A 20,440-nucleotide genomic window follows, 5' to 3' on the forward strand; every position below is an offset into this window, starting at 1 on the left:
TCCCAAGGGGAGCATCTTGCAGTATCACAACCAGGACATTTCCATCACCGCAGGATCCTCGTGTTTCCCTCTTACAGACACACCTACTTCTGGGTGCCATCTAAGGCCTTGTCCAAAATTCAGCAGGTATTATTAAAACACAAATCTGAGCATGTTCCTCCTTGTTTGAAACCTGTCAGAGGCTTCTGATTGCCTTTAAAATGGAATCTAAAATCCTTAGCAACAAGCACTTCAGCTGGCCCCTCTGCCTCGCACTTCCTTTTGCTCTCTCAGCTTCATCTCTACTAGACTTCTCTCCAGCCACGGAGCTCCGTCTGTTGCAGAAAAGCCCCCCAGGCTCCTCCCCCCACTTGGCCAAGCTCAGCTGACAGGCCGTTCCTCAAGGGGTTCTGCCACAACATCTCAGAGGTCAGGTCAGGTTTCTACACTCTCAAAGCATCCCACAGCCATGGTCAGAGCTGCAATTCAGTACTGAATTTTTCGATGATTTGGTGAATGTCTGTCTCCTCACTGGACTGAAAGCTTCATGAGGCAGGAACAGCGCCAGTCCCATCTATGCCATGTCCCTGGACCTCACGTGTTGTCTGGCATGCTAACACTAAAATGACCACGATGATGATGATGATAATAGCGATAGCTTACAGGAGCCAGATGCTGTTTTACAGGTATTGACAATTTAATCCTTATGACAACCTCATGAGGGATGCACTTTTTACCCTCATTTTACAATGAGGAAAGCAAGGCTCAGCAAGAAGTAATTTGCCCAAGGTGACACCACTAGTACCCTCAGAGCTGGTTCAAAGGCAGGTTCCTGGAGCTGGAATCCACGTACTTAAACACAACCAAATTCTGCATCCATGGCCGTCTGCGCACTTGGCCACCACACACACTGGTAAGATGTTTGGTGGACATCTGCTGGACAAATGAAGGGAAATGTTTGCTGAGCTCCTTCTGGTTAACTACTGCATAGAAATGACACATCTACAAAGATTACAAGGGGCTTTCATTCTAGCGGGCTTGCTTCTCAGTACATAGTTTTCTTATTAGGTTGATTTGTGTGTATATGTGTGTGAGAGAGAAAGAGAGGAAGATTGGTTCACTAACACCTGTGCCAATCTTCCTCCATTTTGTGTATGGGATGCCACCACAGGATGGCTTGATGAGCGGTGTGCAGGTCCACACCTGGGACCCAAATCTGCAAACCCCAGGCCACTGAAGCAGAGTGCATGAACTTAAGCGCTATGCCACCAGGCTAGCCCGTAGGTTGATTTTTTCTTTTTTTAATAGCGTAAATATTAGGTAGACCTGAATTAGAAAGTCTAAATTATTTGCAAGTGTAAATTATAAAGCATATTGTAAATGTTGATTTACTTATAAGCAGATGAGTGTATAATGAATATAACATTCATTATATGTAAAGTGTTATGGGATTTGAGGTATAAAATTAACTTAGGAATTATCATATGAAATAGCCACAAACATCCAGCAAAACCCAAACACCCCCATTTAACCTCAAGTCAACAGTAAATAATAAATGAATAGACTAGGGGGAAAGTGCAAGTGTGTTTCTAATGGTAAAAACTACTCCCCAGTGAAAATTAATTTGTTGTCTAGTTAATAAGAGCTCCTCTATCCCTTGACACATAAATACTTACTCCTAATTATTATTTAATATTTTTGGTTTTGTATTTCTTTTGCAAATTGAGCTAGCATTTGATGAAAGACTGAGTTCTACTACCCAACTTTTGGACAGTTTCCAAGCATAAAATTACAATTCCAGATAATCCTGTCACAAAGATCTGGGTCTCGTTAGGAGGAAGGGAAGCTGGGAGATGGTCCAGTCGGGCCTCCCCCAAACCAAACAACCATGGCTTTCTCTAGTTGTTCTATGAATGATTTAAATCAATTCTAAAAATTGATGTGCTTTTTCCATGAAAGGAAATGTTACCACATTTTCCTAAGGGGGAAGCATGTATATCCTTACTCCTTCATCCTTTCATTCCCACCCCTCACCCTTGCCACCACCCACACAACATCTGTAGTTCTTAAATTAAAAGCACAAATTATTGTAAAAGTTAATTGAGCTTACAAAGAAATGCTTGTGTAGAAAACTTTCTCAGATTCAAGGGAAAAAACCTGGTTTGAGTGGCCATTCAACAGAGTAGAAGTTAGTTCACTGGGAGGCACTCCTACAGCCCCTTAGAGTAGCTCCTTCTGCTGCCACCTCCCCCTTCTAAAGACTTGACAATATGCCAGAGTAAACAGTTAAGGGTGAGTTCAGTTAAAACGTATAGCACACACTTAGAATTTTACTTCTTTGGTTACTGGTCTCAGTAACCAGATAGTCAGCTTAAAAAGAAAAAAACAAACAAAAAAATTGCTTTAGATTGCAGTTTACCAACTTATTGAATATGTCCATTGCAGTAGTCCTAGGCCTCCCAGCCATTCAAAAGGCCGTTGGGCACCATCCTCACACAGCGCTGGCCTTGCAGGAACATGCAGAGCCCCAGGTTGCCAGGAATGACTTTATCTCCATCAACATGTTCTGCCAGATTGAATGGGACAGCCAAAGAAGCCAGGGCTGGCACAAGAACAAATAAAAAGGTTTCCCAACACTGGCATGAATTGTTGAGCCTGGATTTGGTACTTAAACATACCATGGAGGTAAGCAGCTTTCACTTGTAGTGGTTTTCTAGACCCAGGGACTTGGCTCCAGCCCCATCACTCCTCTCCTTTCCTTTAATTACCAGGAGTCTCCTAGATTTAGGATTACAAGCAAACGGATGAGGTTCCTTTCATTGTGGAGCATCGTGGTGAATGCCTTGTAACTTCACTCAACGGTAGCTGCATTTTGAAAGACACTTCTGATGATCAAAAGCAGCATATGTGGCTCCTGGAGATTAGTCTCTAATTGTCCCCAAGGGAAAAAAATTCAAAGAGTTTCTTACTAAGAGATAAGGAAATCCACTCCAGTATTCTTTGGCCTGGACTTATTGTCACGGTGGGCAGTTTCACCTTAGTCATTGCACTTAAATGTGAAGGCTATTTAAGAAAGCTTAACAGAGAAGAGAGTTACAAAATGTTTTCTGTAAGCAAGATAAAAACATGACAGTTGAAGGTAGGAATTTTTTTAAAAGAAGATATGAAATATGTTTTGTGGATCCCCTGTGTGAATTATTTTTATGTATTCTCTTGGATAATAATAATGAAGCAAGGACGGCAATGATGTTTTCTTATCTGTTATTCATACAGACTCATGTTTTTGGAAGACATCACGCTGGTTAAATCTCAAATACATTCGCCTAGAAAATGGGCTTTCAACAGCAGAATGCTATATCTGCCATTAGCAGCAAATCTAATTCTATTAGGCTGGTAGGATGTGATAGAAACCAAAATCTAAGAGAGACCGAAGCAAGGAAAAATACTTTCTCATCCAAGCTTGAGAAGAATTTACCACCAGCCCTACTATTAATAGATGCAGTGGAGATTCCATTTTCATTGCTCAACTGCCATATTAGTTATTAAATTTTAAAAAAATGAATCAAGTCTGCTCAAAACTTACATATGATGTTAACGCAGATATTTCAGTGATTCAGCAGTATTTATTCATCTTTTATGCTTGGTAAAATCTCAATTTAATAAACTAAAGGGAGGCCAAAGGGAACGAAATGTTTGCTTCTGTTCTCAGCTGACGTATTCTTCTTTAAAGAGAAAAAATGTGCTATGAAACAGCAGAATGCTTTCACCACCCAAGTATGAACAAGTGCAAATCCATAAGATCAGCCATAGGGCTGAGGAACCCAGAAAGAGGAGCTGGAGCGGGAATCTTTCTGGAGGATGTCACTTTGAAAGCAGGCCACACACGTGGAATTGCCAAGAGCACTAAGGAGGAGGGGAATCTGGAGGAAAGCACCCAGGTGGCAAAAGCAGTGAGAAACAATCACTGTTTTCAAATACCTGCAGGGCTGTAAGGTAGAGGAGAAATAAATTGCATCTGTGTTAAGCCAGAGGAAATTTTCAGGGGACTAGCTTCAGATCAACATAAGGAATAATTATGTAACAGAGTTGTAAATGCAAGAGTGGACTGCTTCACAAACTCTTAGCAAGATTAAAACTCTTTCTCAGAGCAGACAAGCAGGGCTTGACAACCGTTTGTCAGGAATATGGAAAGCCAGGATTCCTGGACATAGGGGGGATATATGGAGTTGGATATCCAAATCTCAAAGTAAATGATGCCTAGCAGAGAGCTGCAACACCCCCCTACACAAACACACAAACAATTCCCAGCTCCTGTGCTTCCCTATCAGTCTTCAGTACCTTGTATCTTTAATTCCTCTTTTTAGCTGATGATGAAATAGGAAAATCTTGACCCTAAGAAAACTCTTTTGGAGTTTGGCCTTAGAAGAAAATGAATCACTTTAACCAGGTTTATCTTCTGGAAAGCACAAGATAAAGGGAATTCTAATCAGATACTTCCTGACCTGTTAGGCCTTCCGCTAAAACAGAGGTTGACAAAGTACAGTCCATGGGTCAAATTCAGCTGCTGCCTGTTTTCGCAAATAAAGTTTTATTGGCACATGATATCACTGTGCTCATTCATTGCTTATTGTCTGTGGCTGTTTTTGCACTATAGTAGCAGAGTTGAATGGTTGGGACAGAAACCATATGATCTGCAAACCTGGGAATATTTCCTCTCTGGCTCTTTGCAGAGAAAGTTTGCCAGCCTCTGCTCTGGAACATCCGTAATAAAGGATGCAGCAGACTCTGTTTTCTAGACTTGGACCTGCTGCAATGGACGGCCAGCTCTGGTTGGCATTACCCATTCCCTTTTCAGGCAGGGACCTATCTAATGTCAAACGGTTAGGTATGAGAACTATTCCTTTTAACTGATAGCTCTCCTCATGAAGGGGTTAATATGTTCTAGAAACAATAGTATCTGAGCCAAAATTAAGATTCTTCTGTGGCAGAAACTTGGCTTGGGCTTCTCCTGAGTTAACTTAGAAGTTGTTAGTGATTTTCGAGTTCAATCTTTCCTAGTCAATAAACCCGGGAAGTGGGCTTTGGGTCACAGAGCTAACCAGGAAGAGAGGCTTCAGGGCTCCCCAACTGGGACGAAGTCTGTCCTCCTGACTAGGCTCTTTGCAGTGCTATTTCCTCTTCCTGTTTTAAAGTGAAACTTAAAAGGAATATTTAAATTAAGTAGGAGTAAGCGAAAACATTGTTCATTTTAAAACAAGCATTAAATAAAAACGTGTATACACACAGCACACAAATCCAACTATACTTACAAAACTACCACAAGGGATCAGATGACGCCTTATTCTAAATGAAAAATAACAGCCGTAGAGAATGTTCTGAGCAGCAAGCTAGGAGTTCTCTTAGGAGAATTCTTCTAAAAGGCACGCAATAGGTGTGGCTTCCTCAGCTTTCAGTACTCGGCGTGGCTCCTTGGTCAGGTATGGGTCCAGATACCTCCCTTTGAAGCCATAGGTTCATCCCTGTGACCAAGGCAGGCTGGTGAGCTGTGGTCAGCATCAGCTGTTCCTTTCTCGGCAGCAAGAGCTCATGGCTGCTTGCCAGGCCACATACAACATGTGAGCAGAAGGGCAGAAGAGGTCAACCTCTGAGAGCGCTTGGAAGGAAGGAAGCAATTCATTCGACTGGGACCCAGTCCAGATTTAATTCAGATTCAAGTCATAGTAATATTTATTAAGGGTCTACCACGTGTCAGGTGCTTTGACCAGGGATTCTCCCATCTCACTGGATCCTCCCAAGAGTCATAAGTCCCTGTTTGATAGATGAAGAAAAGGAGACTCAACATGATCGAGAAGTTGCCTCAGCAGTGGTGGAACCAGAGTTCTAATCCAGACCTGTGACTCCAAGGCCACTGGTCATTGACAGGTGCCAATAAAAGCTTGATTGCTTATTGTTCTGTAGTCGAAGTGGCTGGGGGTTAGCTTTCCAGTTTTTTTCCTTTTCAAATCGTTTATGACATAAACTTGAAGTATTGGTTCAAATAGTTCTGCCGAGGACCTGACACGTTTCTGTAACTTGAGAAAAAACAAGTAGACCGTGCTCCTGGTGAAATCAAGCAACTAATCTTTTTAGGAAGGTTATTTTTCTTCCTTTCACTGCTTCTTATTTGTTCCCAGCAGCAAAAAGGATATGATGACTACCACACAGAGAACACTTCCAGCCTGAAGGAGCACAGTGCAAGCTCAGACTTGAGAAGTGGCTTAGAAATCTCAGCCGTGTTGGCTCTGTCCCCTCCACACACCTGCACTGCATCTCCCACATCCATTTCTTTCCCAAGTCCCCCCTGTAGAGTGACTAAGCTTCCTTCTGCCTCCCAACATCTTTGCTTCATTTTTCCCTCCTCCTTTAGGTACTGGTAGTTCCACATTTGATGCTCATGGGTAGATTCCAGATCTGCCCTTGCTCTTATAGGTTCCCCGTAGGAAGTCCTCTGTGATTTTCCTGCACATCATGTCTGGACTTTCCTGTGGTTCTGCAAGAGCCACCCTCGGAAGTCTTCACATAGCAAAGGGTGGGCGGGATCCTGAACGTCATGGGCTAGCTAAAGAACTAGACATGGCTTTACCATGGCAGGTGCTACTGAGGGGAGGGGTGCTGGGAGCATCTTTGTCTTCAGAAGAAAACACTGGTGTAATGACCTTATCCTAGCGTCTTAGTGATTGCTCCCTTGTTTAGATTTTTGTTGTTGTCATTTGCTTTGGGGTTTTTTGGGGAAAAGGGGTAGCTATTTATGTGTTTGGTTCTTCTTTCTAGTGTTCATTTAAGTTGGTAAGCCACCTTAAATGTGTGTATATTTAGAGAAATGACCTTAAAACATAATTGTGCGTTGGAGACTGATTTTTTTAAAAACATGGGTAATAATAGAAGGAAAAATTTAAAGAACATTGAAACTATCTTGGGGCAGGGGATAGACATGCTCTGCCACATAGAACCCAAACAGAGTCTCTCCGCAGAGAAACACTCACAAGAAAGGTCCTTATTCCCCATTCTGGATTGGAAATCTTTTCTTTCCTTGCAAACTACAAGTCTTTTCCAGAATTTTTTCAATAAGAAGACTGGATGGAGAAATGATTCTTTTAAATAACTCTAAACAAACCCAGAAAGGATTACTTATACCCCCAAATAAGAATATGGGCAATGACCCAGACGAGGGGAAGGCAGGAAAAAAATAGAAATGGAAGAAACCTTGTTTTCTTAGTGTGGTAGATTGTGGAGCTGTGTGTGGTGAGGTCACCAAGGCCCACTCTGGGCAGCTGTAGGCCGCTTACTCTTTTACTCTGAATGTGAAATATCGTGTTTTAATTTGCTTGGTAATGAGTATTGGAATCCCCTTCCCAGACAACTCAAGATTGGTGATTTCTCTCCTTTCTGACTTGTGCTCCTTTAGCACATCTCTACATTGCATGGCTTTGGGATGTGCTAGGATGACTTCATGTATAAAGTCATCTCCCCAAAGGGCTAATATATTCCTCCAGGGCTGGGAGTACTTCTGATTTATTCTTGGCAAGTGTCGTTGTACTGTTTTATTAAATATGTTTTAGTTTAATAAGTGAAGGAACAAAAGAACACACAACTCTTCATGGTCCTGGTGCATATCACGGAGCACTAGTGGAATGACCCTTACTGAGTGACCTAGCAACACCTAAGGCTAAGGACTCCACACTGCCATGGTGCTTCACAGCCATGCATGGCATTCACATGAATTCTAGAGGGACAACTCAACCAGCAAGTCAACAACCCCATGTGGGGAATATTACTCAGCTTTTGTTGTTAGAGAATGAGTCATGTGGGCCTAACAGAATATAAAACAGAAAGTATGTGAGTTGGGTGGGGACTGGCCCAGGGGAGTGAAATCTTGTCGGCCCTGCCTCACTTTACCTCCACGTCACCTCACTGGGAATGACATAGATTGTGAGGGTGTACCTTGGAAGAGAAAAGTTGCACCTTGATTTTAGCATTAAACTGTCCTGTGAGAAACTGTTGAAGAAACAGCAAGTTGGCAGCCCAGCTGGCCAAGGGCTGTGGGAATGTTGACCAGTGGGATTGTGCTCCTGCACGCCGGCGAACTTTCAAACCATTTCTGCTCACCACTTCTCTATTGAACAGTCACCTCAAGTCAGAGGTGAAAGGTGGTAAACAGAGGGCAGTCTTGAGTCAGGTTTTGAATCGGTTTTTAAGCAGCGGTCTTTGACACCAACTCATTTTGGAATTTTATATTTCCCAATTCACCCCATCCCCCACCTCATGCTGCCCCATTTTTTCAAGTCTCTTAGCTTTCTATGGTGGCATCCAAGTGAATCAGATGGGCAAACCCATCCTATGTCTGTGGGTTCTTCTGTGGTAAGAGTAACTAGCTCTTCACCATCTTTTCCACATCCAGGTAACAGGCAGGTTTCAGCAGTAGCCTTCTTGAGGAAGAGCTTTGAAACCTGGGAATGACTGTGTAAATGTCAGGTACTGATGTGATTCTTGGCTCTACACTGCCCTGCACTGGTAGACCTGAAGTACTAATCTGAGAAAGCAACAAAACTCTGAAGAAAGTCAGAAGTACTGAAATCACAGTGGAGGCAAAGGATATGAGCGGTGGTTTGGTTAACAGACTTTTGGAAGGGAAGTGGTATTATTCACTTCAAAAGTATGCCTGTATGTGAAGAGAGAGCCCCTGAACATGAATAAGCAGTAGTCTCCAGCTAAGAGATTAGAAAAAGAGAACCCAGGCCAGAGAGGAGGAGCTTTCTCATGACATCTCTTGAAAGAAAAACCAGGCACACCAAATTCACTGTTGTTTATATTTTCTCATAGAAACATTTTAAACCACATCTAGTATTCTGTCCTTTCTTCGCTGTGCCCCACTCAGCATTCAATATTCAGGCAAGGAATACTCCAGCCACATACAGATCTAGTTCTGTATAACCTGATGTAGATTCTGTCGTATATCTGATATATATAATTCCTCCATCCATGAAGTTTTGTTTAGTACACGTCCATGCGTTTAAAATACAGATTTTCAGAGACATTGGCCACCAAGACAAAGTGTGTTGCCAGGCATATAGTAGGTCCTCAGAAGAAATTTATTGGATTGAATGAATAAAAGATTGGTGGATATTGCTTTCTGAAGTCTTTTTTTAGTCTGAATTAGTTTCTGATAGTCCAATAATAGGTCAAATTTATTTTTGATTTACTAGCCCTTCAACTACCTATAAAAAATGGAATGGATTGCCAACCCTATGACTTGAGACTTTTAATTTCCATTGTTAAGACCATTCTTTGGACAACATCCTATAATAATGAAAAGTGAGGTTTTTTATTTTAGAATTTTAAAGAATCTCAAATTTCAGCACAACTCATCAACTGAGCTCAGTCTGTTTAAAATAAAAAAATTCCTAGGGGGAAAAAAATAGTTTGCTGGTATCATTGAAGACACATAGGCAGAAATAGATTGCAACGGTTTGGTTGCTGTTAATACTGCTATGGTAAAGCTCGATATCAGATATTATTTATATTTAGAGAGGTTTGTGATTTATTAAGCACTTCCATGTCTGCACTTTCATTACTGCTCATAACCACCCTGTCAGGTACATCAAGCTGCTCCCATTTTAACCAGTGAGAACGTTGAGACCCAGACAGTTGAGGTAACTGGCTGGAGGTCATCCCATAATGATACTATCATAGTCTTCACAGTGATAAAGAGATGTTTGATGATGTCACTGGAAACATATTCCACAATCCCTCATAGAACTGGCCTTGCTGGGGTTCAGAAACATCAGTTAACTCCCAAGAGAGTGGACACAATATGCGAAGACAATCCTAACTCTACTTAATATATTTTTTAAAACTCATAAACTTGACTTGGGATCATTTTAAGGGCTAGGAAGAGAATCACAGGGATGGAAATCAACCAGTTTTGGTGTTCTATTCCCCAACTTAAAAATAAAAGAGATGTTGAAGTCTTCTTAATTAGGGTTACTTAATGAAGGTTACTTTAATTTGCAGCTGTGTTGCACGTGCCAAAGCTCGGCATGTTTAGTCCAGCAGGCATACTGTAATGCACATGGCAAATTATCCAGTATTTAAGAGGACTTTTTGAGTATTACATGTGCATTTCCAAGTTTCAGTGTAGATTCGAATTCAGTTTGATGACTATCTTTGGATGCCTACAAACTGAGAACAATTATTTATTAGTTATGAAATCAAATACAATAAAATAAGGAACAAGTGATAAAATATAAAGTTTTGGAAAACAAAGAAAAATCTTCTTCACAATTATAATGAGACTTTTTCCATTCCACAGAACCTTTAAATCCACAATTCAAATTTAAATGCCACTTTTTATTTACTTTTATTGTTTCCCCAATATTTCCTTATGACTCAACCATAGATTTTCTACTTTCCTATTATTACAAACTGTTGTGTGGGTTAAATAAGTTTCATAGGCTAGTCTGATACTGTAATCATAATTTGTAACATTTTTCTATGGGATAAATTTACTCTATGCTCCCCAAAACCAAGGTAAGGAAATGTATTTATAGATCAGGAAAAATATGCCACTTGAGGACTCTTCAAGTCCATCACTATTTGAAGCAAAATCATTTCTGCAATGAATGGTCTTTTCCAAGAGCTGCCATATGCAACTATTCTGAACAATAATGAGGTGAGTAAACTGCAACTTACTTGCCCTCCTAACACTTTCTGTATATAATACTTCATTGTTCATCATTATTTCTAATTTTTTAAAGTACTTTCACAAAACCATTTAACATGACTAATGCAAAACTTTGAGGATCTTAATTAGTTATGCATGATCATTTCTCCATTTAAAAAATATATTTTATTAAAATATTCTTCCAATTTTGGCCTTGTTCAACCCAGATTTTTGTAAATTTTCTCCTCAGTAATTTTTTTATTATAAAGTATTATGGCCACTAAAGAAAATTTGTACAATGCAGAAACTGTAAGGAAGAAATAGAATCCCACTATTCATAAAAGACCATTGTTAACAACTTGGTGTATTTTCTTCCTGTCATATTTCCGTGCATTTTAGCATAGTTGAGGTGTATATACAAACACATTTTGAAATTACCACCATAATACAATTTCAGTAAGGCAAAAGAAATGGTAAATCCTGATACGATGAAACCTCTGGCAAACTTTCTGAGTATCTTTTCCTTATATATTTTTAAATCTATCGTGTAAAGATTATCTTATTTGAGATTTCCTTAAACCTTTTCAGCAGGAAGGTGGGAAAAAAAATCCCCTGGCTTTTAAAGCTTAATCAAATATGTTACCTAGACTGGAAAGATTTTACAATGACCAACCAGAAAGCTGTGAAGACTGACACTCTTCTAAGACATCCTGCCTCCTCCTCCTCCATCAGACATGTGCAAAGAAAGGCAGAGAGATGCATGTCAAGTCATCCAAGACTTTGGTCGCATGGCCACCATTGCTTTCACATCTAAAATATAAATGCAACAACATGTGTGTACACATCATAGCAGCCCAACAAGATGTATATGTATGTAGATAATCCACCTCTCCCTACCATGTATATGTGAATAAACAAATAATGTATATAATTGCATAAACAAATAGTAATTTTAAGTAGTGATAAATACTAAGAAAAAAAGAAAGCAGGCTAATATGATAGAATGTAATGGTGAGGACTTAAGCTAATTTGTTTCCTGAAGGGATGACCACTGAGTTGGAATCTCAAGGATAAAAGGTAGACAAAGACGCAAAGATCTGGGGAGAAATAGAAGGGCATTCCAAGCAGATGGAGCACCTCTGAAGTGGGCAAGAGCTGGGCCAGCTGGAGAGAAACAGGGGGTGTGGCTGAGACAGTGAGCAGGGAGAATGGCTGAGAGGAGACCGCTGACGAGGCCTTGCAGACCACAGAGAAGAGCTTGTGCTGTGTTCTAGTTATACTGGGAAACCTTGGGATAGTTTAAACCAAGAAGCAGTGTGATGTGATTCTGCTGCAAAATGAGGTGCTCGGTGGAAAATGGGGCAAGGATAAAAGCAGAGACAACTGAGGAGGCCAAGGGGAGGGATTTACAAAAACCCAACTATTTTGGCAGCCATTAATGTGTAGTTGAGAAAACAACAAATTCAAACAATTATAAATTTGCTTAGGCAATTCCAAAAGTGTCTCAGTGGATTTGGGAAAATCTGGAGAAACTTGTTTTAATGTTGTGTCTTCATCAGCAATACAGACTTGCCCAGGCTCGTGGGCAAAGAGAGGTATACACCCCCACACAGGCACAGAAAGCCAAGGCCTTACCCCATAAAATCGGGGGCATTTCAAGATTTAGAGGAGGCAGACTATTTTTATTTTAGTTAAGATAAATTGGAGGGTTCTTGAGAAAAAGAGTAACCAGACTGTAGATCAGCCCTGGATGTCCAGGGATGATAAAACACTTCCTTGAATCTGTCACTAACAGCTAAGTGCAATGCGGCAACGTGGATGAATCTCAGAAATAGAATGCTGTGAAAAAAGCCTTACACAAAAGGGCAATACTGTGTAATTCCACTAATATGAAGTTCAAAAATAGGCAAAACTATTCTAAGTGAAAACCAATCAGAGTAGAGGTCTGTGGTGTGTGGGGCAGGGGTTGTCTGGGAAGGGCGTGAGACGGGGAGCTCACTAGGGGGACGGTGATGTTCTGTATTGTGACGGGAGTGTGGGTTACACAATGTGTATGTTTGTTGAAACTCATCAAATGCTACACTTCAGACGGATTATCTCACAGTTGGTGGATGTTACCTCAACAACAACAACTATAAACTAATATTGACTTGTAATCAATGGCATGCCAGGGCAACGTTTACTGATATCTGTACCTTACTTTGAAATGCATAAAAAAAAATAAGATGGATAGATACATGATAAGGTGAACATAGTAAAATGCTAATCAAGGACGTTCATGGTACAGTTCTTTCCACTTTTCTATACATTTATGAATCTTCATAATAAAATTTGAGGATGAAAAGCTAAGCGCTTTGTAGGGCCTGCATCCTGGGGCCTGCTGCTCTTGATTCAGTAGAAATTGTCTTCAGATTTACAAGGGGTAGAGCAAGTCATTAGCATTTGTGTGGAGCTTGAGACAAACACTTTCAGTTATCTGGTTTTCAAATATATAGCCCTAAAGTAATGTTCAATTTCTCTTTGAATAAATTGCTTAAACACCTGAATCCATTTTTTAATAAAATTCTTAAAGTAAAATATATCCCTTTTTCTTTCTTTCTTTTTCTGATTTGATAAATATTCTACAGACAAAGTAACTCTGTTTAATGCCCAATCTTTGAGTAAGCCTATCTGCAGACCCAAACGCTGCCCGTTCAGACAGTACCTTAGGGCACGTCCATGGAGGTCCCTAACATCTGTCCATGTGCACCTGATGTTACATTACTGTCACATTTCTCAGTAGTTAGCTTTAACAAAAGAAAGTTGAAAGGCTTTGTATTCATTCAATCTTCAAAATAATCTAGGAGGCTAATATTATTTTCACCATGTCTGTATTTGAGGAAAGGCTTGGAGAGCTTGGAGAAGTCATTCAAGGTCACATAAGGAGGATGTGGCTAAACACAAACTGTCTCCTGGGTGAATTAAAACTCCTGCTCTTTGCAGTTTTGTCTCAAATCTGCCTAACTAGTTTGTGACTTTTAGGTTTTAATAATTTTACCAATTCAGTGGTCTCACATTTAAATTTTCTCATTGTTTTATCTTCATCACATGAGATATTTGGTATAAAGATGGAACCAAGATCATACTTTGTTCAATCAAGAAACCTAAGCCAAGTCGTTCTGATTCTCACCTAGATTTTTCTTCGACACTCTTGTCTCCTTTGGGGCATAAGACAGGAGAAAGCCTCAGAAGAATCAGCCTTATAATAATTTCTTTTGATGCTTTAGTAATTAACCCTGGATTCAAGGTAGACTTGTCTTAAATGGAATCAAATACTATATCAACTGTTTTCTTCTTCTCAAGAATACACATGTTGGACAGTTGGGCATTTAGGGTTCTTTGTAATATTTTGCCATTATTAAAAAATAAACAATGGACAACATTTTGCATGAAGCTTTTTCTATGTTTAGGTCTGTTTCCTCAGAATAGGTTTTCCAAAGTGGAATCATCATGATCTAGAATTTAAGCATGTATATTTGTTTACAAAAGTTGTGCAGTTGCTTCCCAAAATGTTTTATGAATTAACGTTTACATCAGTAATGTGTAATGTTGCTATTATCTTCCAAACTAGGATCTTTTTCTGAATATAGACATAATTCATACTAATTGTAAACAATAAGGGTCAAGATAGGTATTCATTAAATAAATGCTTAGGTGCTCTTTTAGCACTTTTTGAATGAATGAATGAAAGCACAATACAGTCTTTTTGAAATTATTTTTTTTATAACAGGCTAAACTTAAATGGCATGTTTTCCTTTTTTACTGACAAAAGTTACTTTTTCGTTGATTTAATAATAAAAATTATTTAGTTCAGCTGAGAGAAACTTACAAGCTGATCTCCTTGATCATGTAAAATGAAAGCAGCTGTTATTGTTTTCATCTCTTGTGTACTGAAGACACTGAAATGTGCTCCAAGCCTGTTCACCTGGCTGCCATGAAGGGTGTGACCAATACTGGTGGTTATCTAGACCACAGCCAATCAGTTAGGCTGAAATTGAGAGACCACAGTCTTTCAGCTGGGAAAGCAGCTTTTGTTCCATGGTGTGCCAACTAAAAGGTCATGCGTTATTGTCAAAACCCTGTACTTGCATCGGTGGTGGCATCTTTAAGGACCTTAGAATTGGGAAGTCAGTCTTGCCCCTTCTGCATGCATTGCAGCCAACTGTGTACAACTGCTCTAACCTGAGGTTGCAGTCACAGCGGCCCATACTCCTACATGAAAGCAAGCCGGAGATGTTGGTCAATCCAGTGTTATGATTGGAAGAATTATGAATCATTCTACCCTGGAGCCAGTAGATAGGGGCTCTGTCTTGTTGTCGTCTGCCATAGTTCCCATGTGAGAGTTCTCTCCAGCGCTGAATTTGAATGGGACCACAGAGGGGAGGAAGAGGGAAATCTCCATGGAGTTAAAGAGGATGTGAAGATTACTTCATATTTAATGTTGGTGTAGGTGTCTGAACATGTGCTCGCTGTCGTGGCATGGAAATGCAAGGGCAGACAGTCAGGTGATGCTCTTCAGAGCACTTTCCATGGGGAGGAAACAAAGAAGCCTATAAAACAAATATTAATTTGGAAAGAGTTCCTGAAGAATACCTGCATATTGACTTTGGCCTTGTTTTTGAGCTCAACGACCTGGTTCCTGATTGCAGCTGTGACTTTGCAGACGTGAAGAACCTGGCCAGTTCTGAATCTAACCTCCAAAGCCAGAGGCCATATTTCTTCACTGTTATGATAATTTTGGTTCAAAGTATAGTCCCTTAACAAGCTGCCGCTTCAAAAGCCCCATACCTCTTTGTTTTGTTATGCTTGCCTAAACATGTCTTTCAAAGAGCTGGGTTTGGAAATAGGACTTTATTATAATCCTCTCCTTTGCTTTTAAATATAGACGATGAAGTGTATTTCTGTAGTCTAAGTTTGTCTCCTAATTTAAAATGTTTTCTGGTATTAAGTTTGATACCTTAAACCATTAGAGAGTGAAGTGTGCCAAAGTTGTGTATTAGCAGGAGATGCAAAGCAGTTGCACCTTTACCTGTGCTGTTGGATTCACACTGAGTGTGGACAAAAGCAAGGATGTGTTGGTTTCTTAGTAGTTGAGTGTGTTTTTCTGTTTGTTTGTTTTTAAGGAAGATTAGCCCTGAGCTAACATCTGCCGCCAATCCTCCTCTTTTTGCTGAGCAAGACTGGCGCTGAGCTAACATCCATGCCCATCTTCCTCTACTCTATATGTGAGATGCCTGCCACAGCATGGCTTGACAACTGGTGCACAGGTCCGCACCTGGGATCCGAACCAGCGAACCCTGGGCTGCCGAAGCGGACCATGCAAATTTAACTGCTGTGCCACCGGGCCAGCCCCTTGAGTGTATTTTTAAATGTATATTTTCACTCCTAGAAGAAAACAAAGGCAGTAAGCTCTTGGACATCAGTCTTAGCAATATTTTTTTTCATCTGTCTCCTCAGGCAAAGGCAGCAACAGCAAAAATAAACAAACGGGACTACTTCAAACTAAAAAGTTTTGAAACCATCAACAAAACAAAAAGGCAACCTACCGAATGGGAGAAGATATTTGCAAGTGATATATTTGACAAAGGGTTAATATCCAAAATATATAAAGAACTCATGCAACTCAATATCAAAAAAACTATCTGGGGCCAACCCAGTGGTGTAGTGATTAAGTTCACATGCTCCACTTCGGCAGCCCAAGGTTCACAGGTTCAGATCCCGGGCATGGACCTACACAATGCTCATTAGGTCATGTGGTGGCAGTGTCCCACATATAAAATAGAGTAAGATTGGCACAGACGCCAGCTCAGAGACAATCTTCCTCAAGCAAAAAGAGGAGGATTGGCAATGGATGTTAGCTTAGGGCCAGTCTTCCTCTCCAAAAAGAAAAAAAAGGAAAGAAAGGAAAAAATAGTCTGATTAAAAAATGGGCAGAGGACCTGAGTAGGCATTTTTCCAAAGAAGATATACAGAAGGCCAGCAGACACATAAAAAGATCAACATGAGTAATCATCAGGAGAATGCAAATCAAAACCACAATAGCATATCACTTCACACCTGTCAGAATGGCTATTCTCAAAAAGACAAGAAATAACAAGTCTTGGTGAGGATGTAGAGAAAAGGGAACCCTAGTCATTGGTAGGAATGCAAATTGGTGCAGCCACTGTGGAAAACAGTATGGAGGTTTCTCAAAATTAAAAATCAAACTACCATATGATCTAGCAATTCTGCTTCTGAGTATGCATCTGAAAAAAACAGAACCACTAATTCAAAAAGATATATACCCCCCTATATTCATTGCAGCATTGTTTACAATCTACAAGATATGGAAGCAACCTAAGTGTCCATTGATGGATGAATGGATAAAGAAGATGTAATGTGTGTTTATATATATTTCTGTGTGTATATATTATATATATATATTTGTGTATGTGTGTATATATATATGTATGTGTATATATGTATGTATATATATACACAAACATACACACACACACACACACACACACAATGGAATACTACTCAGCCATAAGAAGGAACAAAATCTTGGCATTTGTGACAACGTAGATGGACCTAGAGGGTATAATGCTAAGTGAAAGAAGTCAGACAAAGAAAGACAAATACTATATGATTTCACTTATATGTAAAATCTAAAAAGCAAAAATAAATGAACAAACAAAATGAGACAGAAAGAGACTCATAGATACAGAGAACAAACTAGTGGTCACCAGAAGGGGTTGGGTGAAATAGGTGAAGGGGATTAAGAGGTACATACTTCCAGTCATAATAAGTAAGTCACGGGGATGTAATATACAGTATAGGGAATAGAGTCAATCATATTATAATAACTTTGCACAGTGACAGATTGTTACTACACTTGTAGTGGTGATCATTTTGTAATGTATATAAATCTTGAATCATTATGACATACACTTGAAACTAACATAATATTGTATGTCAACTGTACCTAATAAAAAAGAAAATAAATATTTTTTCATTGTATTTTCTATATATTATATAATTAGACCTTTGATTTATTCTTTGATGCATTAGTTTAGAAAAATATTTTTAATCTCTAGCCAGTTGAGATTCATTTAAACTCTCATTATTGATTTTAGGTTGTACAATGTTGTGGTCAGAAAATATTGCCTAGTATATGTTATGTTTGTTAATATTCTTTGGACACACAATAATGTATAGGATATCTCTTTGTGAGGTAAAAAGTTCATTATATGGTTATTAACTCAACATTGTAATTATATTATTTAAATGTCTAATGATATGTATTTTTTATGTACTGAAGCTCTTAACAGAATATTTTCCCTTAAAGATTTTCATCTATTTGCCCTTGAATTTTTAATATTTTTAAACAATTTTATGCATTATAGGGTTGAGCTATCCCTTGTCATGAACTGCACTTTATGTGAACTTAAACTTTTTTTGTCACATTTGCCTTGAGTGACCTTTGATAGGCATTAATAGTGCAAAGTCACTGAAGTGCACAAGGTTAAAATTTGTGAATATTTTTTTACTTTAGTTTTGCTACTTTACTTGGCATTTCATGTAATGTCTTTTTTCCTTTTCTCCAGTTTGCCAAGGCACAAGTAACAGGCTCACGCAGTTGGGCACTTTTGAGGACCACTTTCTGAGCCTCCAGAGAATGTTCAATAACTGTGAGGTGGTCCTCGGGAATTTGGAAATTACCTACATGCAAAAGAATTATGACCTTTCCTTCTTAAAGGTTAGTTCAATGAATTTGATTGTCTTACACAAATATAATAGAAGTAAAGATAAGTAGACAAAGGCCTTGGCAGAATTTAACTGGAAGTGTGTATTTGCTTTTGCTATGACAGTTACAAGTCCCAAGGAATACAGAGGTGAGTTTTACGGGAAGGCCACTATACCAACTGGTGTCAAGTTATAGCTATAAAAGAATATCAAAGAGAAACAGACTAGTCTGGCATCCCACTATCATCAAAGACGCTGATATTCATCTTTTAACTGTTGCTTCAGCCGCCCTATTCTGGCTCGTATTTAAAAAAAAAGGTCCTGCTCTGTAGCATTTGCCTGTTTTCTTGGTGTAAATATTCTCAGCATGGTTGATTTCCAGCTACCAAGAGTTTTAACAGCCTGTTCACAAAATTTCCGAATATTTCACAGTAGAGGCTCTAGTGAGCCAATAGGAGCAGCTCTGAAGGCTTCCAGGGTTTGGTGGTAGTTGAACTTTGGATTTGATTGGCCTTCTTCTGGGTTTATTTGTTTTTTATCTATTTAATTAACTAATTAATTAATTTGGTGAGGAAGAGTAGCCTTGAGCTAACATCTGACACCCATCTTCCTCTTTTTGCTTGAGCAAGATTGTCCCTGAGCTAATATCTGTCCCAGCCTTCCTCCATTTTGTATGTAGGATGCTGCCACAGTGTGGCTTGATGAATGGTGTGTAGGTCCACACCTGGGATCCAAACCTGAGAACCCCAGGCCACCAAAGCAGGGTGTGTGAACTTAACCACTATGCCACTGAGTCAGCCCCATTTTTTTTCTAAATAAGAAAGCATGCAAGATACAAAATAAATTAATAAAACATTTCCATTTTCATTTGAGTGTGTTGAACACCAAGTAAAATGAGAGTCACAGCATTCCTAAATAATGCACATTGCCCTTTATTATTGCCAGCAGGCTCAAGAGGCAAAAGTACAGGAGTCATCGTAAATCCTGTCACCCGCCATATCCCCAGTTGTAATCATCTACGTGCTTTATATCTGTCAGTCACTCATGTGCATCATTCATTTGGTGTTCTGGGCTCTCTGGACCCACTTTAGACCTTGCATTCTTGAGTTCCTCAAAAGAGAAATAACATGTTCACATTTTATCTCTTTAGACCATACAGGAGGTTGCTGGCTATGTACTCATTGCCCTCAACACAGTGGAGAAGATTCCTTTGGAAAATCTGCAGATCATCAGAGGAAATGTGCTGTATGAAAACACCCATGCCTTATCAGTCTTATCCAACTATGGTGCAAATAAAGTCGGACTGAGGGAGCTTCCTATGAGGAACTTACAGGGTGAGAGGCCAGGGCACAGGGAGGCTGTCAATGCAAAAAACAACTTGGGTGGTGCTCCGCGAACCTGTCACTTTTCTTAATTCCACTCAGAGAAGACATTCATTCATCAAACATAAATGTAGTGAGTGCCAACTGTGTGCAGGATACAGCAGGTAGAAGTTACTGAGAAGATGGTGGGTGATGGGATAAGAAGGGAAGATTTAAGCCAGGTACCATTTCTCCTCTGTTCATGGAAAAATATCCAGAGAGTTAGTAAGAAATGGTAAAGGTTTCGGGGAAAAGAGAGTATGACCAGATAACCTGGACTGGAATGCAGACTTTTTGTGCCTAGGGAGTGAATAAATTGTCAATCTTCTAACCTGGACCACAGATATAAGGAACATACATTAAAAATCAACCCCTATTTGAGCCAGTTTCCAGAGTAATACTGTTATACAGAAGCACTGTTAAAGATAGGGAATGAAGGTATTACAGGAGAAGTCTGAATTCTTGTGAGTAGGACACTGTGAGGGTCCCCAGAGGGAAAACTATGAAAGATGGTAAAAGAGGCAGGAAGCTGATGTGAAATGACTGAAGATAACAATGCTTGTGCCCTCCCTATGTGGCAGGTGCTGTGCCAGGCGTGTTAAATTGGTAACTTCATTGAATGCTCACAACCTTC

General features: G+C 39.6%; 1 protein-coding gene across 2 annotated transcripts in view; it reads left to right on the plus strand.

The window, feature by feature from the left end:
• Positions 1-20,440, plus strand: part of EGFR (epidermal growth factor receptor) — a 199,606-nt gene that overhangs the window by 106,355 nt on the left and 72,811 nt on the right. For both annotated transcript variants that reach the window (XM_070264449.1, XM_070264450.1), the window contains exons 3-4: positions 18,307-18,458; positions 19,596-19,779. In XM_070264449.1, coding sequence (XP_070120550.1) covers positions 18,378-18,458; positions 19,596-19,779 — 265 coding nt within the window. In that variant the 5' untranslated portion in view covers positions 18,307-18,377. The remainder of the gene's footprint in view (positions 1-18,306; positions 18,459-19,595; positions 19,780-20,440) is intronic.

The sequence above is a fragment of the Equus caballus genome, chromosome 4 (assembly GCF_041296265.1).
Source record: "Equus caballus isolate H_3958 breed thoroughbred chromosome 4, TB-T2T, whole genome shotgun sequence".
NCBI classification, from domain to species: domain Eukaryota; kingdom Metazoa; phylum Chordata; class Mammalia; order Perissodactyla; family Equidae; genus Equus; species Equus caballus.